The sequence below is a fragment of the Pteropus medius genome, unplaced genomic scaffold, assembly GCF_902729225.1.
Source record: "Pteropus medius unplaced genomic scaffold, Ma_sr-lr_union100, whole genome shotgun sequence".
Taxonomy (NCBI): Eukaryota; Metazoa; Chordata; class Mammalia; order Chiroptera; family Pteropodidae; genus Pteropus; species Pteropus medius.
In genome coordinates this window covers 35,534,524-35,551,470 of record NW_024349800.1, presented here as the reverse complement: position 1 = coordinate 35,551,470, position 16,947 = coordinate 35,534,524, and the positions used below count along the sequence as shown (strand labels likewise).

General features: G+C 52.8%; 1 protein-coding gene across 3 annotated transcripts in view; it reads left to right on the top strand.

The window, feature by feature from the left end:
* Positions 1–16,947, top strand: part of TTC7A (tetratricopeptide repeat domain 7A) — a 109,163-nt gene that overhangs the window by 51,894 nt on the left and 40,322 nt on the right. For all 3 annotated transcript variants that reach the window (XM_039887227.1, XM_039887229.1, XM_039887228.1), the window contains 6 exons: positions 1,032–1,169; positions 2,712–2,795; positions 6,759–6,863; positions 14,267–14,384; positions 15,528–15,585; positions 16,772–16,844. In XM_039887227.1, coding sequence (XP_039743161.1) covers positions 1,032–1,169; positions 2,712–2,795; positions 6,759–6,863; positions 14,267–14,384; positions 15,528–15,585; positions 16,772–16,844 — 576 coding nt within the window. The remainder of the gene's footprint in view (positions 1–1,031; positions 1,170–2,711; positions 2,796–6,758; positions 6,864–14,266; positions 14,385–15,527; positions 15,586–16,771; positions 16,845–16,947) is intronic.

The window sequence follows — 16,947 nt, the reverse complement described above, 5'->3', positions numbered from 1 at the left end:
CTCCCCTCCCCTCTCTGAGCAGCCACATGGCAGTGCTGAGCTACTGAACTCCTGAGTGCTGGATGCCAAGCACAGAGGTCTTGAGTGCGGGGGAGATTTCTTGGGGAGGAACAAAAAGTTCCATGGTCGGAGAGAGTCAAGGATAGACCTGGAATGGTAGGAAGAAGGTATGGGGGGTTCTGTCAGAGAGACTCAGGGGACCCACAGAGTAAGTGAAGAGCTCTCCTCCGTGAGCCGACCGGGGGGGCCACCCACCTGACTTGGACAATTCCACATATTCTCTGGGGCTCTTTCTGTGAGTGGACAGTTTTAAACAGACAAGGAGCTCTCCCACAAAGCAACTGGTCTAACGCCTCAAAAATGCCAGTGTCTTGAGAGACAGAGAAAGGCCGAGGGACTCTTCCAGATGCAAGACACTAAAGGGACATGGCACCCGAGTGCAAGACATCAGCCTGGATTGGATCCTGGAATGAGAAAAAGTAAACAACTAGTGAGGTGGCAAAATCCGAATGTGAACTGGTGTCAGATGGTAGTAATGGTAGTGTTACAGTCCCTGAATTTGGCATTTCTGTTGTGGTTATGAAAGGGTGTGTCCCCTTGTGTTTAGGAGTAAAGGACCATGTTGCCTTAACCAACCCATTATCATCATCATCATCATCATCATTAAGAGACAGACAAATGTGATAAATATTAACAATTGGGTTTACCATTATGGTACTATATTTGCAACTTTCCTGTAGGTTTGAGATTTTTGTAGAAGCACAATGACTACCTGGAGCTGGAGCCCTCAAAAATACTCCCTCCCCGCAACCTGGGCGAAGAGCAGAGGGCTTTCTCTCTTTGGAGAGGGCCTTCGTGATGGGAAGGATGGGAAGGACTCTGGCTGTTTCTGGGAGTGGGGCCACCTGCTTGGCCTCAGTCAGTAGTGAAAGGGTGATGATGGTCACTTGGCCTGCGAGTCAGGGGTCCTGCGTGGCCAAGCACCTGCTTATTCTCTGTCCTCACTCTTTCCAAACCACGTCTCTCCACAGGCTGCTCGGGATGTGGTGCTGAGCCGGGCGCCGGAGCAGAAGGAGGACCGGGCGGTAAGCCTGCAGAATGCGGCGGCCATCTACGACCTCCTGAGCATCACGCTGGGCAGGAGGGGGCAGTACGTCATGCTCTCAGAGGTACAGCTGGCCCACCCCACCCAAGAGTCGAGTGGCACACGGAGGAATTCAGATGGAGCCACCCATTGTCTTCCTCCACTGTCCCTTCCCTGTCTGCACCAGAGGGTATAGCTCAGTTCTGGGAGGCCAGCCTTGGGACTGTTCCATTTTCAGTGCTAAGAGACACTGGTAGGGTGGGTTTTTTTTGTTTGGTTGGTTGGTTTGGTTTTGCTATTGTTTTTATTTTGAAAGAACACATGGCATTGTAAGAGAAGCACAAGAGGAAAATTTTCACCCCTCGATTTCTCCAAGATGACAGCGATGTTTTGTGACTGCCTCTCCTGGCAGGGCTCTGAGCTGAGTGGACAGACACCCATTCTGTTGGACAGACCCTACTGGGACAATGCTCCGTGGGCTGTGCCCAGGGAGTTGGTGCCTCTCCTGCCTCCTACATGCAGTGCACGTGGCACACACACATTTTTGAGCTTTCAAGTCTGAGCTGAGATCAAGGTGGCTTTGAGGCCTTTGTCTCCTGCCAACAGTGGGCCTCTTGGCAGTAGATTCTCTTTCCAAGTGTTTAAGAGGGCTCCTGAAAGGAGGGACGGTGACACCTGCTGAGCCCCTGCTCACACCAGGCACCACACAAAGTGCTTTCCGAGACGACCCCCTTGTTAATGTGGGAAGGATAAGTGGTGTTCTCGCAAGTTTAACACAAGGAGGGAGAGGCCCAGAGAGGTGGCTTTTTGCCCAAGATGGTGCAGGGAGTGCATGTTGAGCCAGCAGGTGAACCCAGGCCTTTGAGCTCTTAAAGTGTGTGCTATCTGTACCTGTTCCCCCCACCCCCCTCCCCTCGCCACCCACCTGACTCATGCTGGTGGCATCTGCCTCGAGCACCTGGAACTTCTGTGGGAGACTATCAGATCTCACCGCGCAGCCCCTGATTTGGGGTTGCCTGGGACTGGATAGGCCAGTGGAGCAGTACATTTTCTCAGTGCACTTAGAGAACAGCAGGGCAGAGAGGAGCCTTTATATTGGGGCAGCTTTTTCTCCATGGCCTCTGCAGTCAGCCTGCTCTGCCACTTACCAGCCCTGTGACTCTGGCAAGTCATTCAAGCCTTAGCTCCCTCATCTGTGAAATAAGGGTAGAGACCCCACCTCACAGGGCTGTTGGAGGAATAAATGAGGTAATACACGTAGAAAGCTGAGAGCACTGCTATGCACAATATTAATAAATGCCAGATGTTATTTTTATTGTATCTCTGAGACATTTTGAAAGCACTTTCACAAATCGCATTTCATTCGCTTTTCACCATCACCCTGTGAGATCATTCACGTGTTATGGATGTGGGAACCCAGAGCCAGAGAGGGTGAGAGACTTGTGCAGGGTTACAGAATGCCAGTGGCGGGGACAGGTTACCCTGGGAATTTTCTGACGAGAACCAAGAACGGGCCTCCCGCGCCTCCTGCAGGCAGTGACCTGGCAGCGATTACCCCAGGAGGGCATGGATGGGCTGGGGGTGGGAGGACCGCAGCAGGGAAGTGCTGACGTCTCCCTCTCCCCAGTGCCTGGAGCGAGCCATGAAGTTTGCGTTTGGCGAATTTCACCTTTGGTACCAAGTGGCCCTTTCCATGGTGGCTTGTGGGAAGGTAAGGCCCTGGAGTGCTGGGGGTCGCGCCCTGACCCTCAGGAGCACTGCTCCCCTCTGGTCACCTCCTAGAGGTGGGGGGTGGCGGACAGTAATTCAGAAGTGTCATCTGGCAGCCGATTTCCATCTCCAGGGAAGTGAGGGCATGGGAGGGCCACACACAGACCCCCGTGTGAATCCGGGGTCCGCGTGTGAGTTATGAGTGGGCCAGGTATGCAAGGGGGTGCTTTTTTCTGAAGATATGTGTATGCCTGGGGCACCATAGCATTTCTGCAAGTGAATTGATGGGTACGACTGGATGAGACAGGTGTGAGGCGTGGGCTCCAGCGAGGGGAGCATTGTTGCATTGGGCTGTAGCTCTCTTCTTGCTCCCTGAGCATGGAGTCATGAATCAGGAGCTGACCGCATCCCCGGTCTCAGGGCTACATCTGCTCTTTACCCACCAAGCCCTCATTTTTCCTCAGATGAGAATCACACTTACATAAGTCTCTATTTTAAGCAGTGACATGAAAGGAAAAGCTTTCCGGGGCTGGGTGCTGGGGCTGTTGGAGCTGAGGATGCTTCGAAGGCAGGAAATAAGGTGGCATGAGCTCACAGATCGTTCCAAGAGCTGTAAACACCAGGGCCCTTTTGTGGGGCTGAGGGAATTCCTTGCCACCCCCCGCCCCCACCCATCTGTGCCACCTGCCATTTCTAGCCCCGCAGCCATCTCCGAGGAGGGCCCTTCTAGGCTTGCCAGCACCTCCTCCAAGAATGGAGGGTGTACAGGCTGGGTCCTGGCAGGGAGAGGGAAGAAGAGCAGGTGCTGCAGCTTGACAGGTGGGAAGTACAGCTGAGAATCAAGTAGGGCACCTTCTCAGCCCCCGCCCCACCAGGCATTTTGTCTTCCCGAACATTCTCCCCCCCTCCCCATCATGTTGGCTACCTCCCAGAGCACCCTGAAGTCACAACCAGGGACCCTGGCTCTGTGCTCAGCAGGGTCTTACCAAGGCTGAGGGACAGTTCAGGACAGAGATAGGGCTAGACATAGGGAAAGGAGGAGTGGGAGCTGGAGGTTACGTGGAGCCTGAGAAGACAGCTCACAGTGACATGTGATAGCTTCTTCCTGCCTTGAAGAAACAGAGAAAATGCCTCTAGTCTTGTAACAGTGAGCATGGACCAGAAGGAGAGGCCCAGGACCACAGTGCTTCTTACCCTTCTGTGGATCATGGACCCATTTGAGTTGCCGAGGAAAGCTAGCTGGGGACCCCTCCTCGGAAGAATGTTCACACGTAGAAGTTAGCTTTAATTTCTGGGGGTGCTGCTGGAAGGCCCTTGGTCTCAGAAGAAGGTATCATGTTAGCCTGAGAAGTATGGGGTCTTCTACCTCCTTACTGAGAAGAGCCATGCTCAGAGGGGTCCAGACAGCCTGGCACATCCCACGGGCCTGGGAGCTGGTGTCCCGGCCCAGGTCCTTCACAGACCAGCAAGGCCACACAAGAATGGGCTTACAGACAGGGAGTTAGGGCAATGGGTGAATTCCTCACACATGAGGCCCCACAGGCTGGAGACCCTGGGATATACCCACCACTACATTTGGTGCCCTAGGAGATTGTTCTAGAAGCACACTTTCCACCCCCTTCAAGAGCCCCGCACACCAACCAGATCATTCAGCCTGGTTGTCTAGACCTCACCTTTGCCGAGATCAAGGGTAAGCCCAAAAGGTCTTCCAGAAGGTGAGGCCAGGCCAATAGAGATGCACTTCAACCTGTAGGAAGAAAGGATGAGTTCTATGACATGATTTAGGTCGCTCCTTTTCTTGGTCTCCTCGGCAATCACATTGGCTGTGTTGCTAGGTAACCAGCATGACAAAAGAAAAAAAAAAAAGCCAGCTGCTCTGACTGTGGAGTCCTCAGATGGCTCCTTAAATAGCAGTGTTTTGTGGTCTGGGTGGGGGTAGAATGTGGAAGGTCAGGGCTAGAGAACCCTGTATTTCAGGGATGCACAGGTCAGCAGCCAGAGAAGGAGGCCGAGGAAAGGCCTGGGGCTTGCTGGGGTGTGTGGCCAGAGGCGCCGTGGTGAGTGCCCTGGGAGTGGCATTCACAGGAGAAGGTCTAGTGAAAGGAGGGTGGCCTGGCAGCTCCTTCAAGCCCCTTAGGCAGCATCCCTTGCTCCAGCCCATGCAGGGCACCCCGTGGAATCTTCCGGCCTACCAGAGTCTGTCATCTACTAACTCTGTCTTATGCCCAGTCTCATATCCTGAGAGAGCAGTGGGAGATGGTGGCATTCGTCTTCTCTCCCCAGCCTTTCTGTGGGCTCCTGATAGCCAGGAGCCATGGCCTCTTCTCCTTCCTGCAGGAACTCCTCTATCCCTAGCCCAGTACTGGGCACAGAGCAGGCCCTTGGCTGAGACACCTGGAATTGGCCTAATAAGCCTAAGCCTAGAGCCCGAGGAAATCTGGTACATCTGGGCTGAGAAAAGCTCCTCCTTAGCTGATGGGAAAAGGAGGGGTAGCCAGCAAGGGGCAGTGGGTCTAGAGTGAACACAGACAAATGGGGTCCCAGTTCTGCAGCCGCCAGTTCCTCACACCATGCTATGGACAGTGAGCCTTCTAGAGCCCCATCTCCTCATCAGTACCTCCGGAGTTGCCAAGAGCTAATTAATGGCTCAGCCCACAGTAGGGCCCAGTATAGGGGAATTGTAGTTACAGGCACATGTCTATGCCTGCCTGGGGTTCACACTGGAATGGGGGGTTTGCATGCTGGGTGTGTGTATGGGGTGAGGGGGTCTGCTGAGTTTCATGGAAAAACATTGGATTCAATCAAAAGGTCCCAGCCCTGAGTGAGTATGTGTGTATGGGTGGGGAGCAAGGAGACAGAGGCCTCCTCTCTGGCCAAGGTAGTCACCACAGAAGCAGGGTTGGGTTATGAGCTTAGAACCAGACTGCTCAAACCCCAGCTCAACCACTTATGGACAGTATGGCTTTGAACAAGCTACTTAACTTTTCTGCATTTTCGTTTCCTCGTCTGTGGTTAGAGACATGGCACTTATCTCATAGGAGAGTTGTGAAAATCAAATGACTTACTATTGATAAAGCCCTTAGAATAGAGGTCAGCAGACTTTTTCTGTAAAGGGTCAGATACTAGATATTTTTGACTTTGCAAGCCAAGCAATCTCTGCCTTCTTATCATGAAAGCAGTCATATACAATACATGCGTGAATGGGTGTGGCCAAGTTCCAATAAAACTTTATGAACAAAAGCAGACAGAGGGCCAGAATTGGCCCTCTGACTTGCTGCAATGTCTGGTGCATAGTAAGATCTAGATAAGTGTTTTCTGGTATTCTTCTCATTTGTGATTAGTAATATCCCTGCCTGGCTCCGTATGCTCTCCCCTCCTGGCCCTCCATCCAGACTTGGTCATCTTCAGCAGGTCCACACTGGCCCTGTCTCTGCGGCTGAGTCCTTGAAGCCTTGGGGGATCCCCAGATTCCTATCTGGAGGTTTTTTGTGGCTCTGCCACCTTTGCTTCTCTCCTCTGCCAGCCTTTACATTTCCACTCCACTCCCCACCACCGGCCCTGCCTCCAAGTCCCCATGTGGATTTGGCTTCATCCCATCATCTGTTAATCCAAGAGTGTTGAACTTAGAAGTTTGAGAGAACCATTTTCTACCTCTAAAATTTCTGTGGTTTAATTTGAATTCCTTTGGAAGAGTGTCCATCTGTTGTCACCTTACCTGTTGTGATATCTCTTCTGGGCAAGGGTCACAGCCTCCATTCTCCAAATAAAGAAACTGAGGCACAGGAGGGACTTGCCTGCCCACACTGCCTGGGCTCCTCCTACTGGGCCCTCTTCCTGCCTCTTGAGAGGAAACAGATGCAGAGCAAGGACGTAGTTTGGGAACTCCCCCCACTGTATGCATAAGGCACCCAGTCTGTTGACCAAGGCCAGAGAGTGACGGTATTGCCTGCTCTTTCCTCTGCAGTCAGCTTACGCTGTGTCGCTGCTACGGGAGTGCGTGAAGCTGCGGCCCTCAGACCCCACCGTGCCCCTGATGGCCGCCAAGGTCTGCATCGGGTCCCTGCACTGGGTGAGTGAGCTGCGGGGGCAGAGAGCCCAGGTCCTGGTGTCTTCCTGTGGGAGGATGGTAGCAGGTGGGCATGAGATGGCAGTGTGCTCGTCTTGCTTTGTGAGGGTGGTATAAATGACATAAGGTATGGAGAGGGCTGGATGGGTCAGAGAGGCTTCCTGGAGGAGGAAACCTTGGACTGGGCTTAGAGGTCTGAGGGAAGATCCAGGTGTGTATGGGGTGAGTGGGTCTCTGCTGAGTTTCATGGAAAAGCATTGGACTCCAGCGCTGAGTGAGTATGTGTGTATGGGTGGGGAGCAGGGAGACGGAGGCCTCCTTTCTGGCCAAGGTGGTCACCACAGAGGCGGGATTGGGCAGTGGTTATGAGCTTAGAACCAGACTTCTCAAACCCCAGTGGCAGGCCCTTTCATCATAGCTTGCTTTCCCCAGCCCCATGATTAACAGGAGAACCCTCTTGCTCCCCAAGTCTTTTCAGGGAGACTGTTGGCATCTTGCACTCTAAAGGTGGGGCACCCTTGGGATGTGGGTGGTATGTGGGTGCCAGCAGTGAAGAGACACCGAGGCAGAGCACTGCAACAGAGGGTGGTAGTGTGAGCTTGGAGGCTGCAGAGAAGGTGGGCTCACCAACCCTAACTCACACCCCTGCGTGTTCCCAGGGCTCCTGAGAGGGGCTTCAAGCCCTTCACTGGGATGAAGCCCAAAATACCTGTCTCACTGAGGTGGGCAGGGCAAGGCACCTGCACTCCCAAGGCTGCCGGCTCCGAGTAGCTGTGGGTCCACCCAGCCAACAGCCGCCCTTGCCAGGAAGCCCTAAATTTAGGTCTTCCCGCCGTGGAGGAGCTGTTTCCCTCAGCAGCATAATTACAGTAATTATGTGCATTCAGATTACATGGTAATAAAATTAGGATCAAATCAGTCCAAATTGAAATCAGATGAGTTAGGAGCAAAGTAATCAATGACAACATAAATAGAAAAGCACAAAAGGAAACTTAAACATGCAGACTTGTCATCTGAATCGGGAGGAGGGTGAGCTGTTTAACCTCAGCTGAGCATATTTGCATTTGGGGGCTGGTTTGAGCTTGCGTTTAAATCGGGTGCAAGTTAGAGTGGGTTGTGCTGGAGGGCCAGGGGAAGTGGGGTGCTCCTGGCGGCCTTTCCTGACCACACACTTCACCCTTCACAGCTCCCTAGAGCCCCCCTTATACTTGCCTTGGACTTCTAGCACTTCACGTTGTAATCAGCGGTGTTTCCTGAGGGCAGGAACTGTCTGTCTTCCTCCTTCAAACCCCAGCCCTGAGTTAATGCCTGGCGCTAATTGGATGGATCCTACTTGCCAATGAACACAATCACTTGGCACTGAATTCTGCCTTATATGGCACTTGTCTTTCTCTTGATTAAATGGGGAGCTTCTTACATCCTGAGCCCCTCTCCCTTACACAACCCTGCATAAAGTAGGTGTTTGCTAATATCTTATAAAATGATACCCGTCCCAGCTGGCTGGGAGGGATGGGTGTGGGAGGTCTGCATCTGGTTCAGTGGTTCTCTGTGGCTCCCTGGGTTGCCACTGGGCCAAGAGCAGGCTGTGGATAGCCAAAGGCAGCCCGTTCTCCATGGAGGCTGGGATGGGAGCAGCCCAGCACTCTATTGTCAAGGCTGTGAGCAGAAAGAATGGATCTGACCGTGGCGGGCAGAGGGGTGCTAGTGCTGTGACAGGACATGGATCCTGAAAGGTGTTTGACACCACCTCTTTTCCTGCCTTCTTAGCTATTCTGGCTCACATTGGCCTCCAGCAGGCCCAGCCATTGCCCAGCCATTGCCCAGCCAAGCCCTACTAGCAAGGGATAGAAATCTGGGGGTGGAGAATTTGGCCCATGTTGCAGGAAGGGAGGCTGAAACTAGGACATTTGAAAAACGAGTTGTGCTGGCTGAAACCAGACTGGATGGCCATTTGCCTAGAGGCGGAGCACCTGCTGTCCCCAGGGACTGTCCTTATGCCCAGAGCCAGTGCGGGATGTCCCAGGCTGTGTCTGGGTCCAAGCAAGGTTGTCCCTGGGCGAGAGTGGGTAGGGAGGGGATTGGGCAGAGGAACCTACCTCCACAGTCGCATGCTGGTTGACATGGGGTTTGCAGTGGGGTGGCAGCAGCTGGAGAAGCTAGAGGAGCCTGTGGCTCCCCTAGGTTACAGCAGTGTGCGGCAGCCTCCTGCTTTGGCATGGCCACTGTCTCTCCAGGGTCACCAACCAGTTATTTGGGCAGGATAAAAAGGAGATGTAACGATTTTTTACTATTCCTCCAAACACAATTATTTAACATTCGTTTATTTAAAAAGTGGGATCTTTTCTAGGAGGATAGGAGATGGGGGTGTGCATATGTACTGTGTGTCATGCACGGGAGAAAAGGTTGTGAAGTGGAAAAGCAGGCCATGATCCCCTTTGGAAAAGACTGCGATCCTGTCTGTCTTCCTGAGGGGACAGTATGGGGTGGTAGAAAGAGTGCAAGCTTTGGAGGCAGAGAGGATAGGGTACAAATTCCCGCCCACCCACTTAGTGCTGTGTGACTTTAGGGAAGTTATTTACCCTCTCTGCACCTCATCTGTAACCTGGAAACAATCACATCCAATATTATAGGTGGCTGTGAACATCAGAGCCGAGTGGTGTTCCTGCTTAGTGGTGTCCCTTGCAGGTATCTGGTAAATGGCAGCTATCCCTGTGACACCCCCTTCAAAATAGCAGGCTGTCAAAAAGGTTGCGCTCTTGTGTTATTGCCTTCATTTTTCAGATTCAGGGGTGGAGAGAGCCAGGAAGATAGATTAAGTGTTCATGAGGCAGGGGAGAAAGAATGCTGGCTCTAGCTTGCGGGGGTTTAGGAAAAGTGCCTGCTTTTCCCAGGAAGACAAGAGTACATTTTCAAGAGCAGATAACAACAGATCTTGGCCTAAGGAGAAACTGGAGGTGCTCTTTTAAAAAGCTCCGCAGGCTCAGAAGTGACCTTTCTCTAGTTCCCAGGAAGCTGGAGGACGGTAAAGCTTCCAGGCGGACAGCCTGTTTGGCCCATAGCAAGATGAAGAAGACAGCCTGAGTGTGAGCAAAGCGTGTAGCCAAAGCCCGTCCCCGTTGGGACCAAATTAGGACAACTGGAGAGATGCAGGAACTTGTAAAGTCATGGGAACGTTCTTACTTATGGAAAGCGAAAGCAAAGGGTCAACACATGCTATCCTTCAGTGCATCCTTTCCCCAAAGGGCCAGAGAGGAGAAAAATGAAGAACCCCAGAGGGCAGCCATGAATCAGGCGGCTCAGAGAGCAAGACGTAGAGTCAGGAGACCTGGAATAGAAACTCAGTTCTGCCACTTACTGGCCATGTGACCTGGGGTGGGTCCCCTAAGCTCCCTTGTGCCCCAGAACCTTCAACTGTGAAGCACCCATTCCATCAGGTGGCCTTGGGGCTGGGAAAGGCCTGGAAAGCACTAACTTGCTCTGGAATTGCAAGGGAGGGAGATGGCCAAGATCTCCACTTGGGTTTGTGGCAAAGTTACATGATTGCTGTAGGTAAAGGAGGCGTTAAAAGCAGTGTATCACTGAGTAGGGAACAGTTGAAAAGAACTTTGAAAACCCCTCATCCTAGAAGTATAATGGTGAGCAAAGAGGGCTAGTGCTGGGACCTGAGTGAATCTTGCGGAAGCAGTGACCACAACTACAGAGTCACCAGCTGTTAACTTTGGAGGCCACAGGAGGAAGCATCTGGAGATTGGAAAGGACCAACAAGGTCCTAGGTGGGGATGAAGATGATTGTAGATGGGCAGGCACTGGGCTATTCAGTCACCCATTTGGTTTTCACATCGCAGGTTGATACCCATTAGTGGGTTATGAAATAAAACTCTATTTAAAAAAAAAAAAATGGAATAGACTATTAGAGAATAGATAGAAAAAATCTGAGTGTATTATGTGTTGTTGGGGTGAGTGTTGCGACAAAGGGCAGGTTTGTGGTTCCTGGACCGTGGGTCGGGGTCAGAGTCCGGCCAGCCCAGCACAATGCACGGCCCAGGGCTGTGGAGACCCCGCTTGCCTGTGGGTAAATTAACTCCTTTTCTGTGACTCAGGGTCCAGACAGAAACAAGGCAGGCAGCCGAGTCCCCTCTCGGGATTCCAGGAGAGTCTTTGTTGCCACTTCCTAATTTGTCACTGAGATCATGTATTTATAGGGGAGGGATCTACTCAGATGGCACTTGTCACATCTCAGGCTGAAGCTTAAAAAAATTCTGGAAAATTATAGATGTAAAATTACAACTAATAATAATTATGTATGTCTGGCCCCAGGGCTTGTGTTCTTAGCTACCAGGCTGCCCCACTCTCTGTGAAGACTACCGTTCACGGGTGTGGAGCTGACTCTGGACTCGGGTGGGATTATAGGACTTCAGGACAAAGGTGGCAAAGCCACATTCTCAGAGGCTCTAGGAATCTCACTCTTGTCTTAGATGAAGGGGAATTGCGCATTTACATATATATGAAACTATATATAAGATATATTTTTTATATTTTTATGATATATATTATAAAAATGCATATTTTATATTTAAAATACATATGTATTTTGAGGTTGTTCATATTTAATAGACGATAATATTTCTTTTCCTTCATAATCACTACATTGACTCCACATGTAAAAAGTTAATTTGTTTCTGATCATTAATAGAAATCAAAATAGTGTTGGCTGTGTAAGAAAATGGTACATTGGGAGTTTGATTTGAGGCAGATGCTGACACCGTGCTTAGAGACCATTTTAAACTACATAGGTAAGGCTGGCAAGCACTGGAGAAGGAAAGCTACTGACCTGGGGGTCAGAGTTGACGGCAAGTCAGTCAAGCTAAAGATGTATGTTTTCGTTTTTTAAAGCTAAAGGATGGTGCGCTCTATTAATCCAGAATATGATGCGTGTGTACTGGAGAGTAATTTTCTGTTTGCTAGTAATCGCTGAGCCTCGTTCCCAGTACCCTCTCTAAACGGGTGGCCAGAGGTAGAAGCTTGGTGTTTGCCAAGTAGAAGGACACGGCCATGGGCAGAGTGTTTACACATGGAATGCAATAGGTTTCTGGATTTTTTTTTATAACTTGCACTTGATGGTTTATAAAAAAGCCAGCTCCTTTTGAATGAGGCATAATGATGTCTAAAGACGGGGTGTGAGATGAGCCATGTCAGCAATGGGAATGTTAGGAAGGACGAACAGTGCCGTTTCCTCACTTACCCTTCCCGTGGTACTTCCTGTCCCCCCTCTGCCACGAGGCCTCCTCGGACAACCCCAACCACATGATAGCCCCGCCTTGGAGCTCCCAAAACCCCATGGCAACCCCACACAGTAGAGCCTTAATTAAGAGCCACCTTCTTCTCCAGGGTCTCGCCCTCCTTTTTGTCGGTTCACAGGATTCCATGAGCTCATCAGGCATCCTGCCCCTTGTCACTGGGCATCCCCAGCTGGGCCCAGCACAGAAGCTGCAGACGCTTCAGTGGAGATTTTCCAGGAGGAGCAGTTGGAGTGGGGGATGCAACTCCCTATTTTACAGATGAGGACCTTTGGGGTACAAAATCTATATAGACCCCTAGGGTGATCAGGCGCCAAGCCAGAATCAGGGCTGGTGTCAGTGGGCTTGTCCTCCTGTGCTTTTCTCTCAACCTAGCTCTCACTTCAGGCCCCCGCAGCCTTCCTGAGTCTTGCTGGGCCAGGTGCTCCAGGAGACAGATCTGTATCTCCAGCCTTGGGCCTACCCAGCCAGTTGGGGCTGGTCAGCAGGCAGCTACAGGATTTCCTGAGCTGATGTCTCCCCCTAAACCCCAGCTCCTTAGTTCCGATGGAGTCAGAGGCCCAGCTCTCTGAATCCCTTGTCTTTTCATTGACCAGCTCTCCAACCTGGAGATGTCCCACTGCCTAGGCCAGCAGCTTGAGCTCAACCGCGAGGGGACAGGAGGGCTGCCCTGATCAGCATTTGATTTGTCGGGGATAGTTGGGCCACCGAGGGATTCAGCCATCTCTCTCTGCGCTGTCAGCTCACCCTTCTGCCTCCCTTGTACTTTGGTTTTATTTTTTCTCTCTCTGTTCACTGACTGGGTTCTCTGCTCTGTCAGCCTTTTTCCTGCACATAACTCATCACAGCTGCACCCAAATGGCGGACTTGGCTCAACTTGCTTCCCCACACTGATGGCCTCTGTCTCAGCATCTCAACTTCACACTCCAAGACGGGAGAACCCATCGCCCACCCTCTAGCTGTGGCCAGCAGTCAGGCTACAAGAAGCACAGAGCTGCCCCACTCCTGAGGGAGTGGGGTGGGCCTAGGAAGGGACAGGAGCAGGGCGGAGCCCGCTGGCTTGGACGCCAGAAGCCAACTTAGGTTTGACTCTGCTTCCTGGTTGGCTGACTTCGTGGGCCTCTACTGGGGGAAGACACTCCACACAAAAGGGCCTTGACATCTGGGTGGCAGTGGGCTTTGGGTATGATTTGTTTAGCCTCCTTGCTATGGGGCGATACCCATCTTTGTTCTCGGTGACACGAACTTGGGTACACTGCCACGCCAAAGATATGGACAGAAGACATTCCTGGACCTGGAAGGAGGAAGGGGGCATTTCTTGGAGGCCTGTGGGCTGTGAGTGTGCTTGGCTGAGGCCTACAGCTGTCCCTTGCCTCACTGACTGACCTGACTGCCATAGGTGCCCCCAGAGCTCTGGGAGGCCTACTTTGTGTAGGCCCCTCTCTTCGTGTTACATGTTGTCCATGATGATATGTACACATGTGACCTGTGCCAATTGGTCCCTTTCCAACTGGAACAGTCCCTGCTGCTTCCAGGACAAAAATGGCCCCAGGCCTTTTTCCCCTGAAAGGTTTGAGCTCCCGGTGTTGGGGAGCGAGCTCATAGGCAGAGCAGGAACAGCAGCCTGCCTGCTCTGTAAGGTGGGCAGTGTCCCCCAGGCCCAGGACCAAGGCCTTGCCTATCCCTCTACCCTGCCCCTGGCTTCCCTCTGCTGAGCATGGCAGGGACAGATGCAGGTACCTACAGAAGCCAGACAAGGAAAGGAGCTGGCAGACTGGCCTAGTCCTGGGTCTGTGCTCTCAGCAGAGCATGTCTTGGGAGGCACAGGTCCCTGGGGCAAGGGAAGCTTTCTCTGGGAGAGGCAGTGCCCTGTGACCTTGAGCACAAGGCCCCTAGGTGGATGGGGAGGTCCAGGGAGTCACTGGTAGAGGTGACAGCTTTGATCCTTCCACTCTGGCTGTGCGGCCTCAGACCAGCCACCTGGCCTTTCTGGTCACGCTGCCCTCACATGAGCAATTGCAGTTCTGAGTGACCCATGCTGGCGACTGAGCAGCCATATGCCAAGTCCAGCAAAGCCCCTCTACTGACCTTGGCCTCTCCTCTCTGCAGCTGGAGGAGGCAGAGCGCTTTGCCATGATGGTGATCGACCTCGGGGAAGAAGCCGGGGAGTTCCTGTCCAAGGGCTACTTGGCGCTGGGTCTCACCTACAGCCTACAGGCCACTGACGGTGAGTGCCGGGGCCTCAGAGCCTATGCTTGGGGTGGATCAGGCCTCCTAATGGCCTCCTAGGCAACTTCAATCTTCCCACCTCCCAACACAGCCCCCTTGACTCCTCAAGGACGGATGTGCACACATGCACACGCACCCCTCAGTCCCATTTCCACTCTTACCCAGACTTCAGCACTCCCAGACGTGCCTTCTTCATCAACCCATTCTTCCCCCACTTCAAGGCCCAGCCCCAGTTCCTGGCAGAGTCCATGCTGGTGCTGGCAGCTGTAATGAGCCGCCAGCCTTGACCCTCGTTTTGGTTCATTCTGGTTCACCTTTACCCTCAGCACCGCTGTGACTTTTTAAAGTCTTTCAAATCCCCCTCCATGCATGGCATAAAGCTGAGTACGTAGAAGGTGTTTAATAAATACTTGTGCTTGGCGGGTGGGTTCCTTTCTGCCACTCAGAGCCTGGCGTTCTCTCCCCAAGCCTGCCAGCTCAGCTGTGTGTCCCCCATGGATCAAGCAGCCACCTACTTCTGTATCCTTGCAGCTTGAGGGAAAGGGAGTGATGTTTCCACCCCCGACCAAGCCCAGGATAGGAATCAGCCCCCAAAAGTATGATAGAGGTTACTAGGGAGCTGGGGGAAGGAAGTTGGCATTTGGAGAGTACAGACTTTCTGTTAGGGATAATGAAAAAGATCTGTAGATAGAGATTGGTGATGGTCGAACAACATTGTCCATGTGCTTAATGCCACTGAATTGTACACTTAAAATTTGTTAAAATGGTTTAAAAAATTAAAAGCCATAGCAACCTCATAAGGAAGCCCAAGGAGGCATGTGGCCAGAATGGATGTGGGAACCTCAAGGCTCGGGTCCAGGTGGCAGAAGCAGCGAGTGGAAGGACCTGGTGTGCCGAGAGCCATGCTGGGAGGCTGGGGCTGGGCGGACCCCTACCCCCACTCCGAAGACCCTTCCCTGGTAACCAGGGCAGGGGGTGGCATCAGTCCAGAGCTGCTTGAGTGAGTGCAGGCGTTTGCCAGACAGGGCCTGATGGGGCCTCCCCCTACAGAGCGTATGTGCCCTGGGGTGGGACAGGGCTGGGTTGGCCCGTTCAGCACTCCTCAGCACCAGTCATGGCATCTTCATCCTGTCTCCTGCAGCGACTCTGAAATGCAAGCAGGATGAATTGCACCGGAAAGCACTGCAGACACTGGAGAGGTGAGGAGGGCCCAAATTTCACAGAGGCACGAGGTGGCCCATGCACATGCTTTATGTCGGTGGACCCTCCGATGTATACAGAGCAAAGGTTCATGATCCATTTTATTGACCAAGAAATTGAGTCTCTGAAAACTCACACAGGAAGCAGGTCTTTGGGATTGGATGGGCAGGTTGAGCCTTTCAATACTCGTCACCTTCCTTTCCCTGCCCCAGGTTGAGCCCCAGCCCTCCTGAGCTCAGGGATCTAAAATGGGAATAACAACTCATTATGGTTGTGATAACTACCTGAGATAAAGCAGGAAAGCACCTTACATAGTGCCTTACTTGCAGCAGGAGCTCAAAAATAGTGTTTGTCTCCTCCCGGCCCCTCCCCAGTTCAAGGGGTCCCCTCCACCCTCAGGGTCTGGAGGAACTTGAGGGGAGGCAAAGAAGCCCCTCCCCAGCAACACCCCTCTCTCCCTCAGACCCATCCTTGCTGAGCCCCTCTCTCTACCACCGCCCAGGGACCCCTGAGTATCCCTCCCCAACTCTTCCTCTGGCCCCACAGCAGGGCTCTTCCCTCAGCCCTATGTGTCTCGTCCCGCAACGACGCCCGCCCCCTCCCCCAGCACTGATGTGGAAGCTCCTCAGGCTCCTGCCAGCTTCCCCAGAACATGGGGCACATGCAGCTCCTCCTGGGGCAGGTTGTTCCTGAACTCAGGGAGGTCAGAGTCCCATCCTGGCCAACCTCAGGCATGGGGTAGGGCACATTTCTCCTTCCTTCCCTGCTAAGCCTCTTCGTTCCCAGCCTGCCGCCCCCCCACCCCCCCTCACCCCGCCCTTCCTCAGGGAAGTATTCCCTTCTGTCCCATGCTGGAGAGGGCAGGCTCCAGGCTCTGTATAAGGCCACAGCAGGGCCACGACCAGGCTAACAGCTGCCCAGAGGAGAGGGGCTCTTCCCACTCCCAATCCTACCCCTCCCAGGCAGCCCTCTGCCTCAGCCAGAGCTAGCGATTGAGTAGCCAACTGCCCCTGCCTTAGGCTGCCTGTGGCTTCCTGCCATTTTCTCCCAGCTGGGCACCCTCCCAAGCTAGACCAGGCAGAATCCCTGACATTTTGCCCCAACACATGACATGCTGGAAGCAAATGTCACACAATGGTTGCCCAACCCTTGATGACTGACTTGGTGCTGCTTTTCCCCATACAGAGCTCAGCAGCTGGCACCCGGCGACCCCCAGGTCATCCTCTATGTCTCCCTGCAGCTGGCCCTTGTCCGACAGGTGGGTCCTCACAGTACCTAACCCTCAGGTCTCTGGGGGCTGCTGATCTTTTCCTGGCACCACTGCTTTTACTGACCATGTGACCCTTTGCAAGTGATTTGAC